The sequence below is a fragment of the Gavia stellata genome, chromosome 2, assembly GCF_030936135.1.
Source record: "Gavia stellata isolate bGavSte3 chromosome 2, bGavSte3.hap2, whole genome shotgun sequence".
NCBI lineage: Eukaryota > Metazoa > Chordata > Aves > Gaviiformes > Gaviidae > Gavia > Gavia stellata.
In genome coordinates, this window is record NC_082595.1 from 18615119 (window position 1) to 18635131 (window position 20013).

The window sequence follows — 20013 nt, forward strand, 5'->3', positions numbered from 1 at the left end:
ATCCCCAATCAGTGAGAGTTCTTGAGCAAAGGCTGTTGACCTGAGTAAATGTTTGCAAATTGGTCCCATTATTTGCATACGTTTCCTTCTTCCAAAGAAATCTTAAATGCATGCAAGGAAAGCACTGAATTTTCTGTGCTGACTGAAGCAATGCCATCTGCAGAGTTCACCCATCTCCTTACTGACTCAATCTTTTAAAATAAATTAACTACCCCACGTAGTTTTATTTCCTCCTCCTCCCTTTTTCTCCTTCTCTCTTTGGCAAAAGAAGTAACTAATATTCAAAGGAAATGAGTTGTGAAACCTCTAACAGCCTGCTAACCATTAGTTTCTATAACCCATGCTGGCAATGCAATATTCACTGGGGACCTCTGGCTGGCTCAGATGGTCCTCTTAAGTGAAAGAAGCAGCTAGGGATGGATGTTCACCTCTGGATGCCCTTAGAGAGCACCACAACACTTCGTCTTGATGGGGTCAGTGTTCCCTTCCCCATTCCTCTTCTCTTCCTCTCCCCACCAACTGCTCCAGAGATTTTTGCAGATGGACCAGATAGCCAGGTGTAGTTAGGGGTTGTCTACTGTTATGCTCTCTGCCTTCCCTCAACTCTGATTCTTGCCAGGCCTCTCCCACATCTCATTGCTGGCACCGTTGTGAATCTGACCTGAGTTACCAGGATTTTTCCATGAGCTCCCAAAGGAGAGCAGCAACGTGGGCAATTTGCATCTGCTGAAATCCAAGTTCCCTCCAAACCCTCTTAATAACTCTTCTGATAATGGTCTAGGAGGGTACAAACCATAAGTTAAAAGGCACAAACAGCTTGCTAGCACTTCACTTGCAGGACAGCTGTGGGTGTTATGGCTCAGACTTTGCTGTCTTTTTCCCAATACCACACATGATGGAGGAGGGACCACAAAGGACCACGTAACAGGTGAAGGGGCTGTGGAGGTAGACTATGCCAGGAACTCTTGTCTTCTTACAAAACTCCTTTAACCATAGAAGGAAGAGGCACGTGCCCGGAGACAGCGTGGGTGGGCCATGACCCTTCTTTCACTCCAGGACACCAAACACAAAAGCAACTAGTATCCATAGCAAAAAATTCTTTGAAATTCATACTCCTTTAACTGTATGTATCCAACTCTCTTGCTTGCTTACTCAGATCTTTTTTTCCCCCAGATAAGACCCAAGCTAACCTTGCAAGCTGTTGCTGCAGGATTTGGAACAGGAGAATAGATGATAAGAATATGATCCTTTCCAATGTTTTCAAGGTCTATAGCCATCCTCATTTGTTATCCACAAGACTCTATTCACCAAGAGGGAAAATAAAAAGCCATCAACATTGTCTCTGTCTTTCCTCTGCCAAAATGAATGTGATGACTTTGTTTCTATAAAGGGAAGAGGTAGGTGGGAACAGCTCTTCAGGCATGTTGACTAACAAAACATGAGCACTACACGCCAAGCACAGAAGGGAGCCTGATGTGGATATGGGAACTGCCCAGTCACACACAAGGCCCTCCGTTGCACAACCTGGCACACAGACATGCAGCTGTGCAGCCCAACTGGGAGATGGGGGAGGCCAACAGCTCCTTGAATTCTCCCCTGTAATCTGCCCCTGTCACATTCAGGCAGACGCCGTAACACTGGAGAAGACTTTTGCACTGCATGACACAAGATTGATAGAAGTTAATTTAAACTAGTTTGGGAAACAAGTCTCAGAGCAATGTGCAAACGTTCATCCATATTACTATACACGAATAGAATTTAACTCCTTCTTAATGACACAAAAATAAGACTCGGCAGTGATGTTTTACATAACAAAATAACAGATTGTTGCATTATTCACTGACTCTGTTACCATGGAGCTCAGCTAGCCTTGAGCATACAGTAATGTGCTCTGGGTGTCATGATGGTAAAACCCAGTCCAAGACCGACATTGTCCGAGTTAGCATTTTTTGTACAGCTGTATGCTGATCTGTCTAGATGAATGTCAGTGTGAAGGACTAGCATAAGCATTTGGTACTACCAGTGTTTGTCTGCAAGACTGAGGGCATGGTGAAGCAGAAGGAGAAGGCCAGAGTCTTTCTTTGTAAAATATTTTGAAGGAAACCGGGTTTCATCATCCTGTTCTGAAGATCTAGCGACTGCTGTGGATGGCTGAGGAACAAGGCAGTCAAGGAAATACACGCAGAAAAGATGTTGAAATACCTGGACTTCCTGGTGAAGATATTTCTCTCAAACACTATCTCAGTGAAAAACAGATGATCCAAATGCATATTTTGCCTTGAACACATTACAGCCATTCCACACAGGTATTGTACTCATCACCAGTTATTCATTAAGCAGCATGACTAACATCAGTCATGTGGTGTTTGTTCACTCATTATCTGTCCATGGGTGAAGAAGTCTGTTGCAGTGGTATGCAGGTTGTTTTGGTAAAGGTTTTTATTCTTTTTTTTATTATTATTTAGTATGTGTTACTGTACATTCAGGGCACAAAACATGCTATGTGTAAATACTTAGGCCAAGAGGTGTGAACAATCCCATGGAGAATTTCTGAACTTTCTACAAATGTCTCATATAAAATTCTGCATCACCTGTGGACCAGTCTTACCCTTTCTGCACTGAAGAAGCAAAACTGCTTGTCATGATAGTACACGCCTCAACTTACTTAAAACCATACTTGGCTAAATGTATGATACTTGAAAGCAGTGTTGGAGGTGTCCAAATTTCAATGGATAAAGAAAAGTGAAAGATGCAGAGTTGCCAGGCATCATAGAGAACAGAGGTGTCAACCAGACGAAAATAGAATTCCAAGTGAAAAATGTCACAGGCTTGAAGAGAGGATCATAGTTCATACTCAGTACAACATGCAGTCTTTGCCACTACATGACAGCTTTCCTTTGCCCAAATAATGTCTTTTATTTGCTCCATCTAAAACGTTTTCTGACATTTATTCATTCATTTCAGGCTGTTCTAGGAAACATCTGTACAGCAAATGTGTCTTAGACATACAGCTTGGATGAAAGAGATTTCCTTTTGGACTGGACAGCCTGAAATAATGACCTATGCAAATAATACAAAGGATTGATACTTGTGGTATTGCTCACCACAGTGCTATCTGCTGTTTCTCCCCTGATTTTTTAATGAGATTTTAGAGCCTTTGAGTGAATAACCCCAGCCTTTTCATTAACTTAGCTAGCATGAAAAGCTGTGGGGCCTATATGGCAGGTGCTGTGGGTTAACAATAGGGGTACTGTTTAATCCAAGGGAAACAGAGAGTGGAAAAGGGCCATGAATAAAAGGATATGGGATCTTTTATGAGGTCAGGAGAGGCATTTTAGATCAGGAGGTGCAAAGAGAGGCCAGCTACAGAAAACATTCCTTCTTGCCATGCTCACTTGGACAGCAGCATGAAATTATGACTTGTAATTTGTTCTGCAAAAGACAAAGCAATCAAAGTGAAATATCTAAATGCAAGAAGTTTGTTGATACTCAGAGGATCACCTCTGCTTGTAAGAGTAGTTGGCTACAGTTCCTTGGGGAATAAACTACTCTTCTGGATGATGTTCCTTACCAGGCTCACCTCTTTGAAACTTGGAGAAACACAAGGAGACAGTCTAACAAGTGCAATAGCATTTCAACACAGGGAAAAATGGTATGTGATTTACAGGTTGGTTTGGTTTTAAAGACTGACTGACTCAGTTACTGACAGCACTAATTATGCAATCAGTGATTGGGAGTTTAGAGTAAAAAGTAGAAGTATTGAATCAAAATTGCAAACAAACTTTCTATAAAATGCCTGAAAGTGGTTTTGCTCTCATCTGCGCTTTATAATTGCAGTAGGTTCAGGGTCAGTCATGTCATTCCTTGTGCCTTTAAGATAGTGTTTCAGTGGTATAAATGGGCCTTTAGAGACTTCGAGACAGATGGAGAAGAGTACAGTTTCAAAATTTAATCAAATACCTTCTAGTTACGAAGCACAGATGTTCAGGGTCAGGAACACACAAGTGTAATATTGCTATAACGTGTCAGGCTACTGATGCTGCTGTTGGAATAACCTAACCATTTGCAGGTGACTCAGAAGGTGCAAGAGCACCAAAAGGAAAATTATATCATAGTTTGCCTGTGGGAAGAGTTCTTCCTCAATACTTTCAGTCACTTGCCATAAGTATTTACATACTTTACAGTTTTTAACTTTAATTTTAAATCAGTAAGTGAGGCAATGATGGATGCCCACATTATTCATTTATGTGGCCAGTGGCTTTTCAAGTTTTGCAAAGGTCTTGGGCCAAGCGATAACACCTGGGAATCATTTTCATGTGGCAATTATGCATCATGAAATTCTTCTTTTCTTTCTAATTAAAAGTTCTACCTTACAACGTCATGAAACATCCCCCATTTTTGCCTTAATAAAAAAAAAGGTTACTGTAGTTTCTCCATGACACTCATTGTTTTTAAAATGTTTAATATGATGCCTTCTACTTGATCTCTCCTCTAGCACATATAATTTTTTTTTTTTTTACTACTAGAGTTTGGCAATCCTTTTCTCTTCTTAATGTTTCCTTTACATAACTGGGGAATCCCATGCAAAGCCAGCGATGCTGATCACATAACATGCTTGTGGATTTTGTGGTTTCTCCAATCCTGCTTTTAGGCTGCCAGGAACCTCTTGCAGATGTATTTTCACTGAGCACTATACACATTAGTAGGAAAGACTGCTTAAGGGCCATGTAATTTTCTGTGGGCAATCTCACAAGAGCATCCATTGGGCATGATTCAAAGTTTTACAGATAGGTGTCTGGATACCTCCTAACCAAGGCAGTTCATTTCCCTTCCACGTGATCCCCTTTTTGTTTTCTCATTCTCTTTGTTTTCTTGTTGTGTGTTTTCTACTTGTTTCCTTCTTCTTTCCCTCTTCCCATTCACCTTTATTCTCCTTCCTCCCATTTCAACTATGTGCACATGAGAAATTTCAGCTGGCTCCTCTCAGCCCTTTGGTGTGTGGACTCCAGCGACATACCTATACATCCCAAAATCCTTAGTGTTGACGCAGTTGATATGGTCAACTCTGTATTTTTGAGTGTTTGCTTCCTGTTGCAGGGGGGAGGGCTGGAGAAGGCAGAAAATAAGTTACCCCACAAAACCAGTGTTTCTAAGATGAACCACATCCACACCATGAGCCCTTTGCCATGGTGTACAACACGTCACCCTAACCTGTCACTGACTTGCTCTTTCCCTGACCCATTTAACCCCATTTCCAGCCTCACTCATTTAAAACAGCTGTGTTGCCTTGCTTCTGCCTTGCAGTGTGAACATGGAGGAGTGAGCACTTGTGCGTGGCTGTAAGCCACTCCCAAGAAGGGCTTCATGAACATCATAAGCTTCAAGAAAGCTTCTGCCCAGATGGGGTTTTGAGCTTCTTGTGGAAGATCACTAGCTGGGGTCTCTGCCTCGCTCCCAAACTCACAGGCACACACGTGGGTGCGTACAGGAACATTTATTTATTAAACGTTCAAAATGCACACAGGGAGATGCAGTTCCTGCTGTGAAGGATTTGTAATGCACACGCGTGGACAACGTCTCGGGGAAGGGGTGAAGCCTGCCGACAGCCCCCCTTCTTTCCTCCTGAGGGCTCCTGCTCACCTTCTCCCGGCACTTCGCTGGAACCAGGAAAGGCAGCGCTCGTTTCACAGCCTTCCAGTGTCGAAAACCCGCTGAACCTGGCAGCACGAGGGAAAAAGTAAAATAAAACTGAGGGACGTTATCCCTCCTTGCCTCGACTCAAGGGAAAATACGGAGCGGAAAACACGCCTCGGGGCGCAGGGACCACCCCTGCTCGGTGGGAAGGCGCCCGGCGCCCGGCTCACCTCAGCGGCCCCCACACCCGCTCCCAACGGCCGCGCGCAGAAGGCGGGAAGAGGGGAGGTCGCGGCCCCACTCCCCTTCCCCCAGGCGGCCCCTCACGGGCGGGCGATGGCCACACTCAACCCCCGCTCTCCCGCCCCGCGGGGACCGGCCGCCCCTCACCGGGGCCGCGGGGTCGGCCCAGCCCGCCGCGGGGCCAGGAGCACCCCAGGGCGCCCCGTCGGCCTTTCCCCCGGCGGCAGCCCCGCATGCGCGGGCGGGCGGGTGGGGGAAGGAAGCGGGAGGGCACCAAATTCAAATCGCTGCTGAGGAGGGAGGGGAGAAAACCGGGGGAAGGAGGCAGCCGGGGGGAGCGGAGCGGAGGAGGGAGAAAAAGGAGGGAGGAGGAGAAGAAGAAGAGAGTGGGAGGGGAGTGTGGAAGACTCTACGGGAACGCGGCAGAGGCCGGGAGAGGAGGCACGGCGGACGGCGGGGGAAGGCAGAGGTGTCAGGGGAAGGACAGGGCGGCTCCGGGCACCCACGGCCGCAGCGCGGGGCAGCCACCCCGGCCCGCCCGCCGCACTCTGCCCGCCCTCCCGCCCTCCCTCCCGCCAGCACCATGGTGGATAGGGGCCCCTTGCTGACCTCGGCCATCATCTTCTACCTGTCCATCGGGGCGGCGATCTTCGAGGTGCTGGAGGAGCCACACTGGCGCTCGGCTACCGACGACTACAAGCGCCAGAAGACGGAGCTGCTCAAGCAGTTCCCTTGCCTGGGCCAAGAGGGGCTGGACAAGATCCTGCAGGTACAGCGGGCGCCGCCGGGGCGGGGGCTGTGGCGAGGCCGGGGGGCGCCGGGCGGTGGTGGCAGTCGGCGGCAGCAGGTGCTGCCGGGCGCCCCGGAGCGGAAAATACCGCGCCTTCGGGCGGGCGGGAGCAAGGAGTGCTGCCGGGCTGGAAAGCCAGTCGGCTCCCCGGAAAAACCCGACTGTAGCTGCGTCCTCACAAAGCCCGGTGCCTAAAAATTGTCCCGGGAGTGCGGGGAAAACTCTTAATCGTTCCTAACTACTTAATGATAGAGTGATTAAATGGGTCCGCGTTTCCTTCTCTTCTCCCTTCCCCCCCCCAAGTGGTAAAGGAGCTCGGGGTTGATTTCGGTTTTAGCTGGCACCTGGTCCTGGGGGCTGGAGGAGTTCACGCACGGAGTGTGCTCGCTCAAGCCCGTCTGCTGCTAAACCCGGTAGACCTGAATGCAGCTCTTGTTTTAGTACCCGGAGTGGTTTCTTCTGCCTCAATTGATGTTGTGTTATGAGGAAGGGAAGGTGAAGCCAAGCTTCTTGATCCTCTTCTGTTTGGTTTGATTTGATTTCCTTCCCATCCTTCCCCCCCCCTCCCCGTACTGAATACTCTCGTTGTGAGGAAAAACGTGCCTGGGGGTCTGAGTGTGGGTCCCGGAGGTCAGTCGGGGTAACTGAGGGACAGGCTGAATGGCTCGAACGGAGGGATGCTTGCAACTTTTGCGCTGTTATTTTTACTTTAGCAGAATGACTTCTTTCCAAGCCATAAGGAGTTGATAATCGTCCTATCTCGCTCATCTGGCAGAATGCCTCTTCAAAACTAATTATTAATCAATAGCATGTATTAAATCATAGAGCAGTATAAACTTGGTTAGTGCCTTTTTGTGGATGTGGTATCCATTAAAATGTGGTGGCAAGCAATGGTGAACCATGAAAAACAGGCTGCCCAGTTATGTCGGGCTCCAGTGGTGAGAATGAGTCATTTGGGACTTTATTTCAGAAATGTTTATATTGACTAGGTCTTCTGGTCATTGTGGTTTGGATTTTTTTTTATTATTTTATTTTTAAATTCACTAAAAGTCTACTAAAATACAGAAGACTGGGAAAATGGCTCATTAGTTCTATTGGTGTAATCTATACTGTGCAAGCTTAGAAGAGGACATGGTTCTTGATCCTAAAAGTTTGTGGTTTAAATTCCCTTTCTTCAGTTGGTGGCTGCTTTCTGCCTCCTTCAGATAGCAGAGCTTTCTGGTGGTAGTGTCCTTATTGTTACCATCTTAGTACCCTATTAAATGTGTTTTTGTGGTGTACAGTGGAACGGGTGGATGGAGGCTTGAAACTCTAAAGGGATGTTGGAAAATGAAAGACATGCTATGTTTTTTGAGTAAGCTTTTGCTGTTCTGGAATCTTACTCTAGGTTATATCCCAAATCTGTTTTAACATCCTCAGGAAAAACCCTTATTTGGATCGGGATGTGCATTAAGCCTGGCATGCTTAACTTGCTGCAGACACAGTGCAGAATCTAGATTCTGGCTCAATTTAGGATGAAATTCATGTTGGTATGAGGGAATCATTAATAGTTTGGGGTTTTTTTTTTTCCATGATCCTTATCACAATTAATCCTGAAGTGGCAGAAAGATTTGTCTTAAAATACAAAATGACAACAAAAAAATTATGGAATGAATGGACTGTATGATAGAGCACACTGTAGAATGGGGATGGGTGCAGAAGCAGTGAGGAGAAAGAATGTAGTATAAGGTGAACTATGGCCAGCTGAAAATATTTGGTTTGAGTATCACTCCACAGCACAATGTGGAGGGCCTTCCCGCTTCAGTGCATGTTAGCTCCTGGTGATATTCTCATATTCATGTGATTTCAGTTTTGCCTCTGTACAACTTCCAATCATACCTTACTTTCCATGTCCAGTCTTGCTGGTCTGATCCCTTATAGATAATCTGTTGTCATCTTAAGCTCAGGTTAGCTAAAATGTAAGTCTTACCTTGCTCTTATTTCACTCTAACTGGAAACTTCACTGCCTGCTTTCTTCCAGACTTGTAGTTTTGTTCCTGTTCTCATTCAACTTCTATGTGAGAAGTGATGGGAAGAAGAGGAGTGGCATTTCTTACAGAGGAGGATGGCAGGGTGAAATCTAGCCTAGCTGAAGCTAACTGGGGTGGGGGGAATCATGTGAGGACATCAGGATTTCATCCCGAGTAAGCTGTAAAGTATATCAGAAATAGTCTTCGTAGTTGTCCTTTCTCGATCACTATTAATGCTTCTTCTGTTGGGTTCTGCTGAATCTTTAAAACATTACTAACATCTGTTCTTCTTCGGCAAATCCTGATCATCCTGTTTTCATATTAAACCTCCAAATTTATTCTCTCACAATACATCCAGAATGTTGTTGACTTGAAAATGTGCATTCCACCCCCCTACCCCAGTCCCTACCTCTGTTTTGTTCCTCTGAGCCTCTTCCTCTAGCTTCTTCCATGGACTCCCTGAATCTGTTCCTGGGATTTTGCATGATTTAACTCATTTATCTGCTCTTGTATCTTTATTTTAATGTCCTTCAGTCTTCATCTTAGAGCATTTTTCTCTCGCTCTGCTTGTGGTCCCCACTGACATGTAACTCTACGGAGCCACACTGAGCTTTGGTATTACTTCACTGATAATTTTTTTAATATCCCCATTTAAAACACACTGGATAAAGTTCTTCAACAAATATCACCAACTATAGAATTTTAAACGGTTGTTAGTAAAATGCAAGGATGCCAAGAAATGTTCAAGTTGAACTAACAATACCAATTTTGTTTCCAGAAGCAACCTGAAAGGTGACAAGGACTGAGTTATTCAGAGACCGATCTCTCTGCTGCCCTTGTTCCCCACCCAGGTTAGCTCTTGTGTTCATCTGAGCCCGATGTTAGCTGTATGTGCAATGGAAACTGTGTGGAATGGCTACAAAGTTTATCTGTATTGTGATCTTAACCATTTAAAAAGACAAGTAGGTTATCAGCACAGATTCTCAATTTACATACAGACTGGTATCTCTGTACCAACGGTTTAAGTGACTAAGTGTGCTGTATTAGGTCAAATACTGTCTAAAGCTTATATTCTGTAATAAAGATTTCACAACACATTATACTAGAAATTCACTGCAATAAATGTTTATCAAAATGTGTTTAACACACATTCAGAAAACTCACAAGCTGAGTACTGTAAAATATGCTAGAAAGAAAGCTTTTTTTCCCCAATCCTAACTGGGAAATGCCTAAAAATAAACTTGTTTAAAAACAGCTTTTAGAAGTTTTTTATGTGAAGAATCCATTTGCTTTTGATTATTTTAAGTACCATATTGCTTATCATAACTACAAGGGGTGAAGAAAGTACTTAAACTCTTCTTGGAGTAATGCTACCTAGACCTTGATTTTTTTTTTTTTTTTTTAATAGGTGCCTTGCTTTGGACAGTGTATGGGCTGGTTGCTACCTGCCCATGCTCTTCTGGGTAAAGCTGATTGCTCAAATGAAAATGTGGCTGAGATGCTGCACATGACAATTTATGTAGTAGGCCTCCAAAGACACTCAACCACGACCATGTATTGACACAAGGAACTGCATAATCTTTCCTCACTATGTACAATTACCTTGGAATAGAAATGTCTCATAACTCAGTGGAATATCTGTAAAAACCCCCATTTTTTTATAGTGATATAACTGTGCCATATTTATTGGCATTGTAGAATCTTAAAAGTAGTGTAACACCTCTGTCTGTTGATAGAAGTCTATGGCTTGTCCTTTCCACTTGCTGCTGTGGCCTAAAGTCCTGGGACTCTTTAGGAAGAGGGAGAAGGCTGAGGTCCACAGTAATGACACCTTCACCTACCCTGGAGTAGGAATGAGTTTTGGAACAGAAGCAAATGTAAGGCAATTCAGTCATTTCCCTCTTCTCCAGTTCCTTACTTTTACTCTTTATTGCTCCATCCTGATTGTGAAACACCAGCTTAATGATAAAGGACCCATTCATGCAAGGAGGAGCACTCTTGACCCTCATGTCACTATTCACATGAGCAAATGTTTGCAACACTGGGCCACATCTTATTTACTGGGAAATCTTTTACTGGCCCACCACAGTCATCAAAAAATTAAATGCTTTCCATTGATAAACATCAAGGCTGGTGAAAAGAAAAGGAAGAATTTGAAGATGGGTGAAAATGGTTACTTTCAAAACAGCAATAAAATGAAAAGAGAAACTGCTGGCTCCATTTAGGAGAAGCAGACAAACATATTGAGAACAAATAATTGAGGTCTTCTATTTGAAAAGCATACAAGACTAAACAGGCCTGAGAGATAACTTTAGAAACCTAAATGTTTAGACTTAAAGCCCAGTGTTGTGAACAAACATTTAGAAGACTTTAAAGGAGAGCTTCTGCTAGGATATACATGGCACAGGGGAGGATTATGCTAAAGGAAATAACAGTTAAATGGCTTAATAGTAGTTTTTTCTCTGTTCTTTTAAAACCAGGATGTCTCCTCCATTCACAAATACTGACAGGTGCACTTACAGGATTTTGGTTTGTGTTTGAGGATGCTGAAGTTTGCATCTAGTTTTGTTTATTCTTGGAGTTTGTCAGTTTCATAATAAAACTTAAACAAATTTTCTCTGATTCTGAGCACTGTTTCCCACAATACTTTACTTCCAAGCTGGTACCTCAAGGTTTAAATCTACGTGCAATACTCTTGAGACAGTTTGCAAACTATAGTTATCTTAAAAACTTGAGCTAGGTTTTAAATGCTTTTCATTAGTTCAACATTCAATAAAGGGATTATGGCTTTTGCTTTTGCTCTGTAGAGTGATTTGTTTTCCAATGTAAAGTTAATAGGGGTGTATTTTTCATAATCTTTCCCTTCCCTTGTGTTCTTCAGGAGGTGCATCAATGAGGTTCTGGACTACTAGGGTTTAGTTGGTTGGTCTTTAACGTTCTGATCGCTTCCATCTAAGGTATTGAAGGTGGGGAGACAAATTGGAGACTAAATTCCTTAGTTGGAATGCCAGATGAGCTGTCCCTTTCAAGACTAAGACTTTTGCATGGGCTGAACAAAGTAAAGCTGAGCCGCTATGAGACAAGGACAAGTGACTGCCAATGGAAAATCTTTAATGGCAAAGTTAACAACTATATCTAATACCTGTTGTATAAAAAATTGACATTGCAAATTAAGGATTATGCCTGAGAAACAGGTATTGCTAGATTTTTCTTTAGTTATGCACCCTATAAGTTCAGCAAGGATGAACTGAGATGAAAATGTAGGACCACTGTCCACAGTGCTCTGTGGCATCTCAGATTGTAAGTTATAGATATTGCTACTGGTGCATTAGGAGAGGAAAACTGAGAGGCAGTACTATGTTACTCCCCAGCTTTTCTTTGTGTGTTTCTACATGCAAAATCATATGTAAGCAGGCATGCTTTTCTGTTGTGGTGGTGTTTAGGTTTTTTTTATTTTCCCTGTTTAACCATTAAATTGTTTAAACTTTCTTGGAACATAGTTAAACAAAGCTGATAGTGCATACACTGCAACTCTCTCTGCTGATGGAGCAATAGCAATCGATCAGAAGTTATAATTTTCCTGCAATGGACTTAATCCTTGAGTGCTTGTAGTCCTTCTGCTGCTTTAGGACAGAATGTTCGTGTTACCTGACATGTTACCTTCTGCTACTACATGTGTTTTCTGGCAAGCTCTGCTCTAGAGACCATGACATGCAAGAAGATTTGCAAGTTATCAACAGTTTGTTGTCTTAAAAGACCTTGGAACCCCTGCTTTGGTTCATACTGTATATATGATTATTGCCAGATACCTTCTGCACCCAGTGAAGATACAGTGTAATGATGACTTTGTATAGATTTCCCGTTTTAAAACAAATTGGTTTTGCTATTAATGCTAATTAAAACGAATTGTTTTGCTTTTCTCTGAATGCTGTTGACCTTCAGAGCAATCACCTTTCATGCTGGTACTGCAAGTAGATGTCAACATTGTTACAACCAGAAACAAGCTGAATTGCAAGTGGCAGTCAATAGTCTGATTAGCAAGGGAGGGAGTGAGAATTCTTTTGCACTTTGGCGCTATAGACCTGTTGATCACAGTGCCTGTATTTGCAGGGATTTTATTTTGTGCTGACTCTTGTATGATCCTATGTATTGAATGCATATGAGCAAGTTGTTAAATTTTTTCATGGAGTATGTCTTTAGGTTTTGTTTAGTCCAAAATGAGCTCAGCTCATAGCTCTGAGTCTGCTCTAGTATGAAAAAAAACTATGGTAATAAGGGACAACTGGAAGAGTTGCACTCTTCATCTAAATTAAAATACCACTGTGGTCACACCTAAAACTCTTTATGGTGCTACAGACATCCTCAGGAGACCCACACTTAGAGGCAGATTGAACCCCTAAAATACGGCATGCAATGCACACTCTGCATTTTTACTAGCTCCATTTATTAAAGGGATGGCTTAGGCTTGAAGGCATAACTTTGTCTTCCTTTATTTCCTGTCTTCATTCTGATTCAGGTTCCTCAACAGCACTGCCAGTTCTAGTGTTACAAGATCTTTTCTTTAAAACACCAAGTTTTAAAGCAGGGAACTTCAGACTGGCAGTTTGTTTTCTGTGTCCACTCATCTTATTTTAGCATGTCTTTATATTAGAGGTCTTAGATATTACTGTGTTAATTATGTACTTATTAACATTTTAATTGTAGGCAGGAGAGATCCCTCCTAGGCACGCCTTGCCCTAGCAGCTCTATTTACAGTCAAATCAGTAAGGAAGTTAAATTTCTTCTGGTTTTTTAATTGTATTGTGTGAACTCTAGTGGATCAAAGGCACTGTTAGGTGCAAAGTAGCATCTGAAATGTTTTAAACTCAAACCTTGTAGACTGTTTTCTTAAGAGAAAGAAACATGAGTGATGAAAAAGGAGTAGGAAGCTAATAATAGGTTGTATATCATAGCCTCTGTTGAATCTGAAATAAAGTTCCTTTTCTAACAATATGTGTATCTGTAGTGTTTCTTGTGGTGGACCTGTTTTTTAACCCCTGTTGTGGGATCAATTGCTACAGATCTGTAGGACTACAGATGCCTTAATGAAAAGGTAGATGCAGATTGTGATTGAGCAAACTGGCAAATACTAAATTGACTTTGTTCTGTGCCAGCATCTTACAAATATTGTGTAAGCAGGTTCCAACTGCTGAGAAACAAATCCCAGACCTTTGTGTCTCTGAGGTTGCAACAGGTGCAAAAAAGTCCCAGTTGGACCTATCACAGGTCTATGAACTCTGATCTTCCTTAACAACAAAGGTGTTAGTTATTTAACATTAATTTGGACTCCAAAGTAAGTCATAAGGTTTTCAGATAACGGCAGCTAATGAGTGATAGCTAATGGAACTTGAAAATAATTGTGCAAAGGGTTGTGAAGGTCCTGAGGTGGAAAGCATACTCAGATATGATACAGTATTTTTGGTGGTTTGGCTAAAATATCAAATTCATCAGTGATGACTTGTGTGTGTGACTTCCAAGTGCTCATATTGCTGTTCCTCTTTTCTACTCCCAATCCACTCCAAGGGAGTAAAAAAAGCTTTGGAGGAAAGTTGCTCAAGAATCATGTGTGGTCCCTTGCTAGAGAAACAGCAGCTGTAGGTATGTTTGTTCTGGCCTATGAGGGAAGTGAGGCTGATGAGTCTCCTCCAGGCACCAAAGAAACAGGGGAGGTGTTTGGAGCCAAGCAGCTGTATAAAGAGAAGGGGTCTGATCAAACTCAATGGTGGTACTGACTTCTCCCATGGCTTCTCTTGCAGCAGGGAACCCTCACCCTACTACATTCTCAGCTGTTACAGTTGCTGCTAACCAGCTTCACAGACTGTAATGCAAATATGTTAAAATCAAGTTAAATAGTTGAACTATGATAACTTGCCAGTTAAGTTAGCATTTCAACCTTCAGGCCTGTGTAAATGGTGTGTACGTGACTGCAGAATGACAGAGGGCAGTTCTGTAATCAACACTTGCCTTGTTGGCCCAAGGGTTTTTGAAGGGCACTGGAGTTTATGCTTAGAAAATCTCTCTTACTGGTATCAGTGCACTCTGAAAGCTTTTCACCTGTGTCAGTATCAATTTGCCCTTTAAAAATAACACTTGCATGTTTCTGACAATTGTTTTTTAATGGCTTTTGGGGTGGAAGGCAAGAGAAGGTAGAGGAAGAATGAAAAACTTTGAAGTTGCTTCTGTTGTAGCAGCAAAAACAGTAGCTAACTTTATTGTGTCTCTATGAGATTTGTTACAGTAATATAGAATTTCAAGGTAGTATCTTAGCTGGATTGTGACTGTAGGATAACTGTGCTTTTTCATGAAGTTGCTATGTAATCTCTGCAAGGTCCTAAAGCTGTTAACTTGATTAATTAAATGAGCATAGAAGTCTTTATTTTACATTTAAGAAAAGTAAAATATAGTTCACACTCTGAGAGTGCCTTGACTTTATTTGCATGTGTTTTAAGAATGCTTGCTCAGCTCTGCTACAATTAGACAGTTATTTGGACAGATGTTCCCACAGCTGGCTGCTTCTTGTTGTTTCCTAGCAGACAAACACTGCAATAAAGTTGTTTCACACTAGGCATTGACTAGGTGCTTTCAGCTGAATTCTGTGCATCTTTCTTAGGAAAACAATCTCACTTATTTGAGGTAACTGCAGCTTTTCTGTGATTTTCATGACTTTATGAGCATCTTGTATGCCGAGCAGCTTTTAAGCTTGAGGGTTCTCTACTTAGCAATGTGCAACTGCTTCTTTGGTCTCCAGTTCTAAGAAGGTAATAGGTGCCTGCTGAACAGTTACAGATGTCAGTTGCAGGAAATCAGGCTAGGAAGGAAAAGAGTATAACAAAGAGAAGGCAGCAGCTACAGTGCTTCTGCCAGCTGATCCCTCTTCCCTTTTAATACAGTAGCAAGAAGATAGATAGCAGAGCAGTTTGGGTTTCACACATCCTCAGGGATGGGACAGTTGAGAAGTGAGAGGGCACAGAGTCTGTTAATTACCTGACACATGTCAATGCTGTACATTACTCTTTGCCTTCAACTTGTTTTGTGTTAGGTGTTTAGGAGTGACCTGAAAATACATGGGGAAACTTTATGAATCTGGAAGTATGCACAATTTGGTAGTCTTAAAGTTGAAAGATTTTTCAGTTGACTAAACTTGCTTTTTCACTTATTCAAAACACTTTCTACAGGATATATGCAATGTTTACCATAGGTTTTTGCCCAGGAACTAAATGTGATACAGGACAGAAAAGATCATTGAAGCAGTATCTGCTCTGCTTTTTGTCAAAGTTATTGATTGGAAACTTTCTTGGGAAGTAGAAATCAGATGTAAATTGTGCTTACTGTACTTGAAACAGACTATACCTGCACTGGTCTGTTGGCAATGTTAACTGACTGCTAATGACTTTTCCAGAAGCTTTGTTGACAAAGGTGGCCACAGGGCAGAATTAAAAACTAACAAGATGTATACAGGAAGCCCAGTGGCTTCTGTGCATAAAAATCTCCATCTCCTTGGCAGGTTATTGACATTTCAGTATAAGATAGAGTTTGCATCACTTCATAGAATTTATGTAATAAGATTGGATAACTTTTCTAAGCTGATATAATCAGTAAAGACAATATAGTGATAATTCTGTGTAGTTAGTAATATAGTGCTGAACATAATAAAATAGCAGAAGATTGTGTTCCAATGTACATGGGGGGGTGGTGGGGGTGGTTTTTAATGTTATACTATCCCTGCAAAAATGGGGTTTGTGTTTCTTAAACACAATTGTGTTTAAGAAATATTCTAATGCGTAGGCAGCTCTTACCAGCAAACTGATGCTATTCCCAGTCTAATTCACTCCCCCAGAAGAAGAAACAAGATAGACTAGGCAAGTTATGCTATTACAGGTCTGAGAGCTTCTAGATCAGACTGTTTCCCAGTGCACTTATCTTAGTTACTGACTTATCTTAGTTACTGATCACACTTCTTTCTATCCTGCTGTAACTGTGCTGGCAGATCTCTGTATCTATATTTGAAAACATTTGTCCAGAGCAGCCTGCTCTCCTTCCCCAATCCTCCTCAAAGATCAGTCTTGAGCTAATCTAGTGTTGAAGGGATTTGTATTAAGTAACATAACAAGATTTTGTTTCACATTAAGCCCTGGATAAAGCTAAATACATAGTAACAGAGATCTCAAAGCAAATAGTGTTTCTGTGGCAGGTTTTTTCCCCCTTGTTACTCCTCTTAACATAAACCTATCACCTTGCTATTCATCCAAAGCATCCTGTTCATGTTGACGTTGGAAGCCTGCCTTGCCTTGTCTCCTATTGCTGTCTGATGGACCCATACAGGGAGAAAGACTAGCGTGGTTGAGGTTATGTAAAGTTTTTGGTTGGCCCTGGAAACTTTGTTTGGCCTAGCAAGGTGAGTTAGTAAAGGTTCTACCCCAAAGAGTTGATAGCCAACAGTGTGACTCTTTCTTGCTCCTATTCTGTAGTTCAAAAGTCTACTTGATTAAAAATGTCATTACACTTAGTATTCTGCTCCACTCAAGTCTGATCACTTAGTTTTGTTTAATTGATTTGATGCTGTTGGGACAAATAAGATTTTTATTCTGGCATGTGTAAGCTCACTGAACTGTCAGACAAGTAACAGTTGTGTTACCAGGACCTGCTTTTTTTTTAAACTTGTTCCTCCTTAAGATAGGTTGTTAAATAAGAAATGAGATGTGTGATACTGCTAGCAAACTTTGGCAGCAGCTTCTAGTTTGTCTTCAGAGAAGCAAGACCTTTAATGTGGTATTGAAATTTGGGGATGGAATACAAAAATGCTCGTGAAACAAAAAGCATATAACATTTTGGTGCTAGCTACTAAGAAACAAACACCAAACAGTTTTTAGGGTGTTCTAACAAAATTACTTTCTGTAAATTTCTTCATCTGAAGCATGTTTTTATGCATGGCCATAAAAGGGAGAGAGCATAATATGCTTCTTAATGCAATGTTACTTTATGCTGCCGTTCATTCATTGAATCGAAAAGCTTATTTAGGCCTCTGTAAGCAAAGTTGTCAAGCTTGGATCACTTGTGTTTTGACTTGTCCTGAGGAACTATTCTTATACACTGAAAGCATGGGGGGTGGGGAAGCTTCATTTTAAACTCAGGTTCCCATTTTACTTCTCCTGTGTAGTATCAAGGCTTTTCTGTCCAAATATTCCAGTTTATATCATTTCATGGGTGGGTGAAAGTGTGCAAAGATTAACTAGATTGCTGGGTTGCTGCTCCAGGTCTTGAGGCCTTGTTTGAATAAGGGGGAAAAAAAATTGCAACACTTCAAAGATATGGTCCAACCTCTCTCCATCTAGTAAATTAATCTCAGTAAACTGTTTTTATTGACACTAGGATTGTTTTGGTTTAATTTAAATCTACTTAAATCAATTGCAGCTAAACTGAAATATATTATTTTGGAAACTCAGACTGTTGCATGGGTTAGCATCTGCTTATGCAATCAGTACCAACTCTGTTGCAATAGTCTCATGTAAACAGTGTCTGGTTCTAACCCTGCCTAACACAAGTCACCAACTGGTGTGAGGGCTTGATTAAACTCTTGAGTCTTCTGCTTCCACTTTCTTATCTCTAAAATGGGGACAACAGCATTTTCCGAAGCCCTTTTAAAGGGGAGTTGGCTACATTAGTCACTATGTATGTGTTCAGATAGGAAGGAAGCCTAATCTGCTATTATAGATTATTCCAACTTTTTAATTTCAGCTGATGCAACATAAAAGTTGTTGAAATACTTTTTCTTTTCCAACCAAGGAAAACTGTGTTATATGCGTATTGGCACAAAAGCCCTCAAAATTAAGCTGTATTAATGAAAGCTATGAAATAATCTGATAGGTTTTATTTCTGAATGAGAGTAATCGGAGGCCAAAGAAAAGTTGGGGCACTCAGCATCTGCAGAACAGCTGCAGTTCTCATGCAGCAGTAACCTTTAGTTAATTTGTCTTCAAAACATGTCTATGTGGAACTTGGGAAAGTGGAAAGGAAAGACTTCTATAACTGCATTAATCACAAGAGCAAGGGAGTGCTGGTAAAGCACTGAATATGCTTTTCATCAAAATAGCTTATTAACTAGTTCATTAAACTGGAATCTAGTCCTGAAATTAATGGGGAAAAAAATCTATATCAACTGTTAAATTCTATAGTCATGATCTGTCAAAGAAGCCAGCTGCCTTTTCAGAACTGTTGGTATTTATGTCCATTGCACATAAGTGGAAAGGAGAAATAAAGTTACGCAGTATTAGTTCATTCAAGCATAGGATCTGCAAGTATCGCAAATAGGTAAGCTTCAGTGGTCAATTCTGCAATGACAAAATAGTTCCAGTTAACTAATTTGCTGAACTATGAGTTTTACTTATTTAACTCTGCAGAAAGCCACAAAAAGGAAATAACCTTGTTGATCTCTTTCCATTAATATCCCTCACATTGTTTGTCCTATGAATTATGACTTATAGGAAAATTAATTGTCCATGCTATACATCATGCACAAGCAAGTCTTAAACAGTGCATGCTGTAAAAATATTGACATGCCTCCAAGAATCCCTACAAATTAGAACTTTTTTCCAGAGGAAACAGTAACACCTATTTGTACTGCAGAATGGAAGTAGAGTTCCATTTGTTCAAATAATTAATGGGCTCTTACCATGTAAGTCTCTCACTTAATTTCACATTTCATTCTAAAATAGAAGCTATTCCAAAACTTGGGGGTTTATTGCAGAATTAATTAATTATCTTATTACAATAGTTTACCCTTAGCTGTCTTTTTCACACATCTGGGCTGGGAAGTCACTAATAAAGCATGCTGTTATCTAGTTCTTATGGCAAAGAAAAGGTTAGCAGCAGGACACCAAGGGTTGGTAGTGAGGGGGAACTTAATCATTCAAGTGTAATGGTTCAATTTGCCAAAAAACCCTCAAAATTCACCATGTGGCAGCTTACGACTACCTGATTTCTGATCAAACAGTGGCTTTAAGTTCTTCTGTGCTTTCTCTTAGGGCCTTGATTTCATTTCTGATAATGAAAACTGCCGATGTACTCATGAGATAGTTCGTTATTACACAGAGAAGGGCGACGAAGCTGGTGAGGGGTCTGGAGCACAAGTCTTATGAGGAGTGGCTGAGGGAGCTGGGGTTGTTCAGTCCGCAGAAGAGGAGGCTGGGGGGAGACCTCATAGTTCTCTACAATTACCTGAGAGGGGGTTGCAGAGAGGTGGGTGTTGGCCTCTTCTCCCAAGTGACTCGTGATAGGACAAGAGGAAATGGCCTCAAGTTG

General features: G+C 41.7%; 1 protein-coding gene across 1 annotated transcript in view; it reads left to right on the forward strand.

Moving 5' to 3' along the window:
- The first annotated feature begins 6460 nt into the window (after positions 1 to 6460).
- The window catches only part of KCNK5 (potassium two pore domain channel subfamily K member 5), a 32949-nt gene continuing 19396 nt past the window's right edge, over positions 6461 to 20013 (forward strand). The window contains exon 1 of the mRNA XM_059835725.1: positions 6461 to 6646. Within this exon, the coding sequence (XP_059691708.1) occupies positions 6461 to 6646 (186 nt within the window). The remainder of the gene's footprint in view (positions 6647 to 20013) is intronic.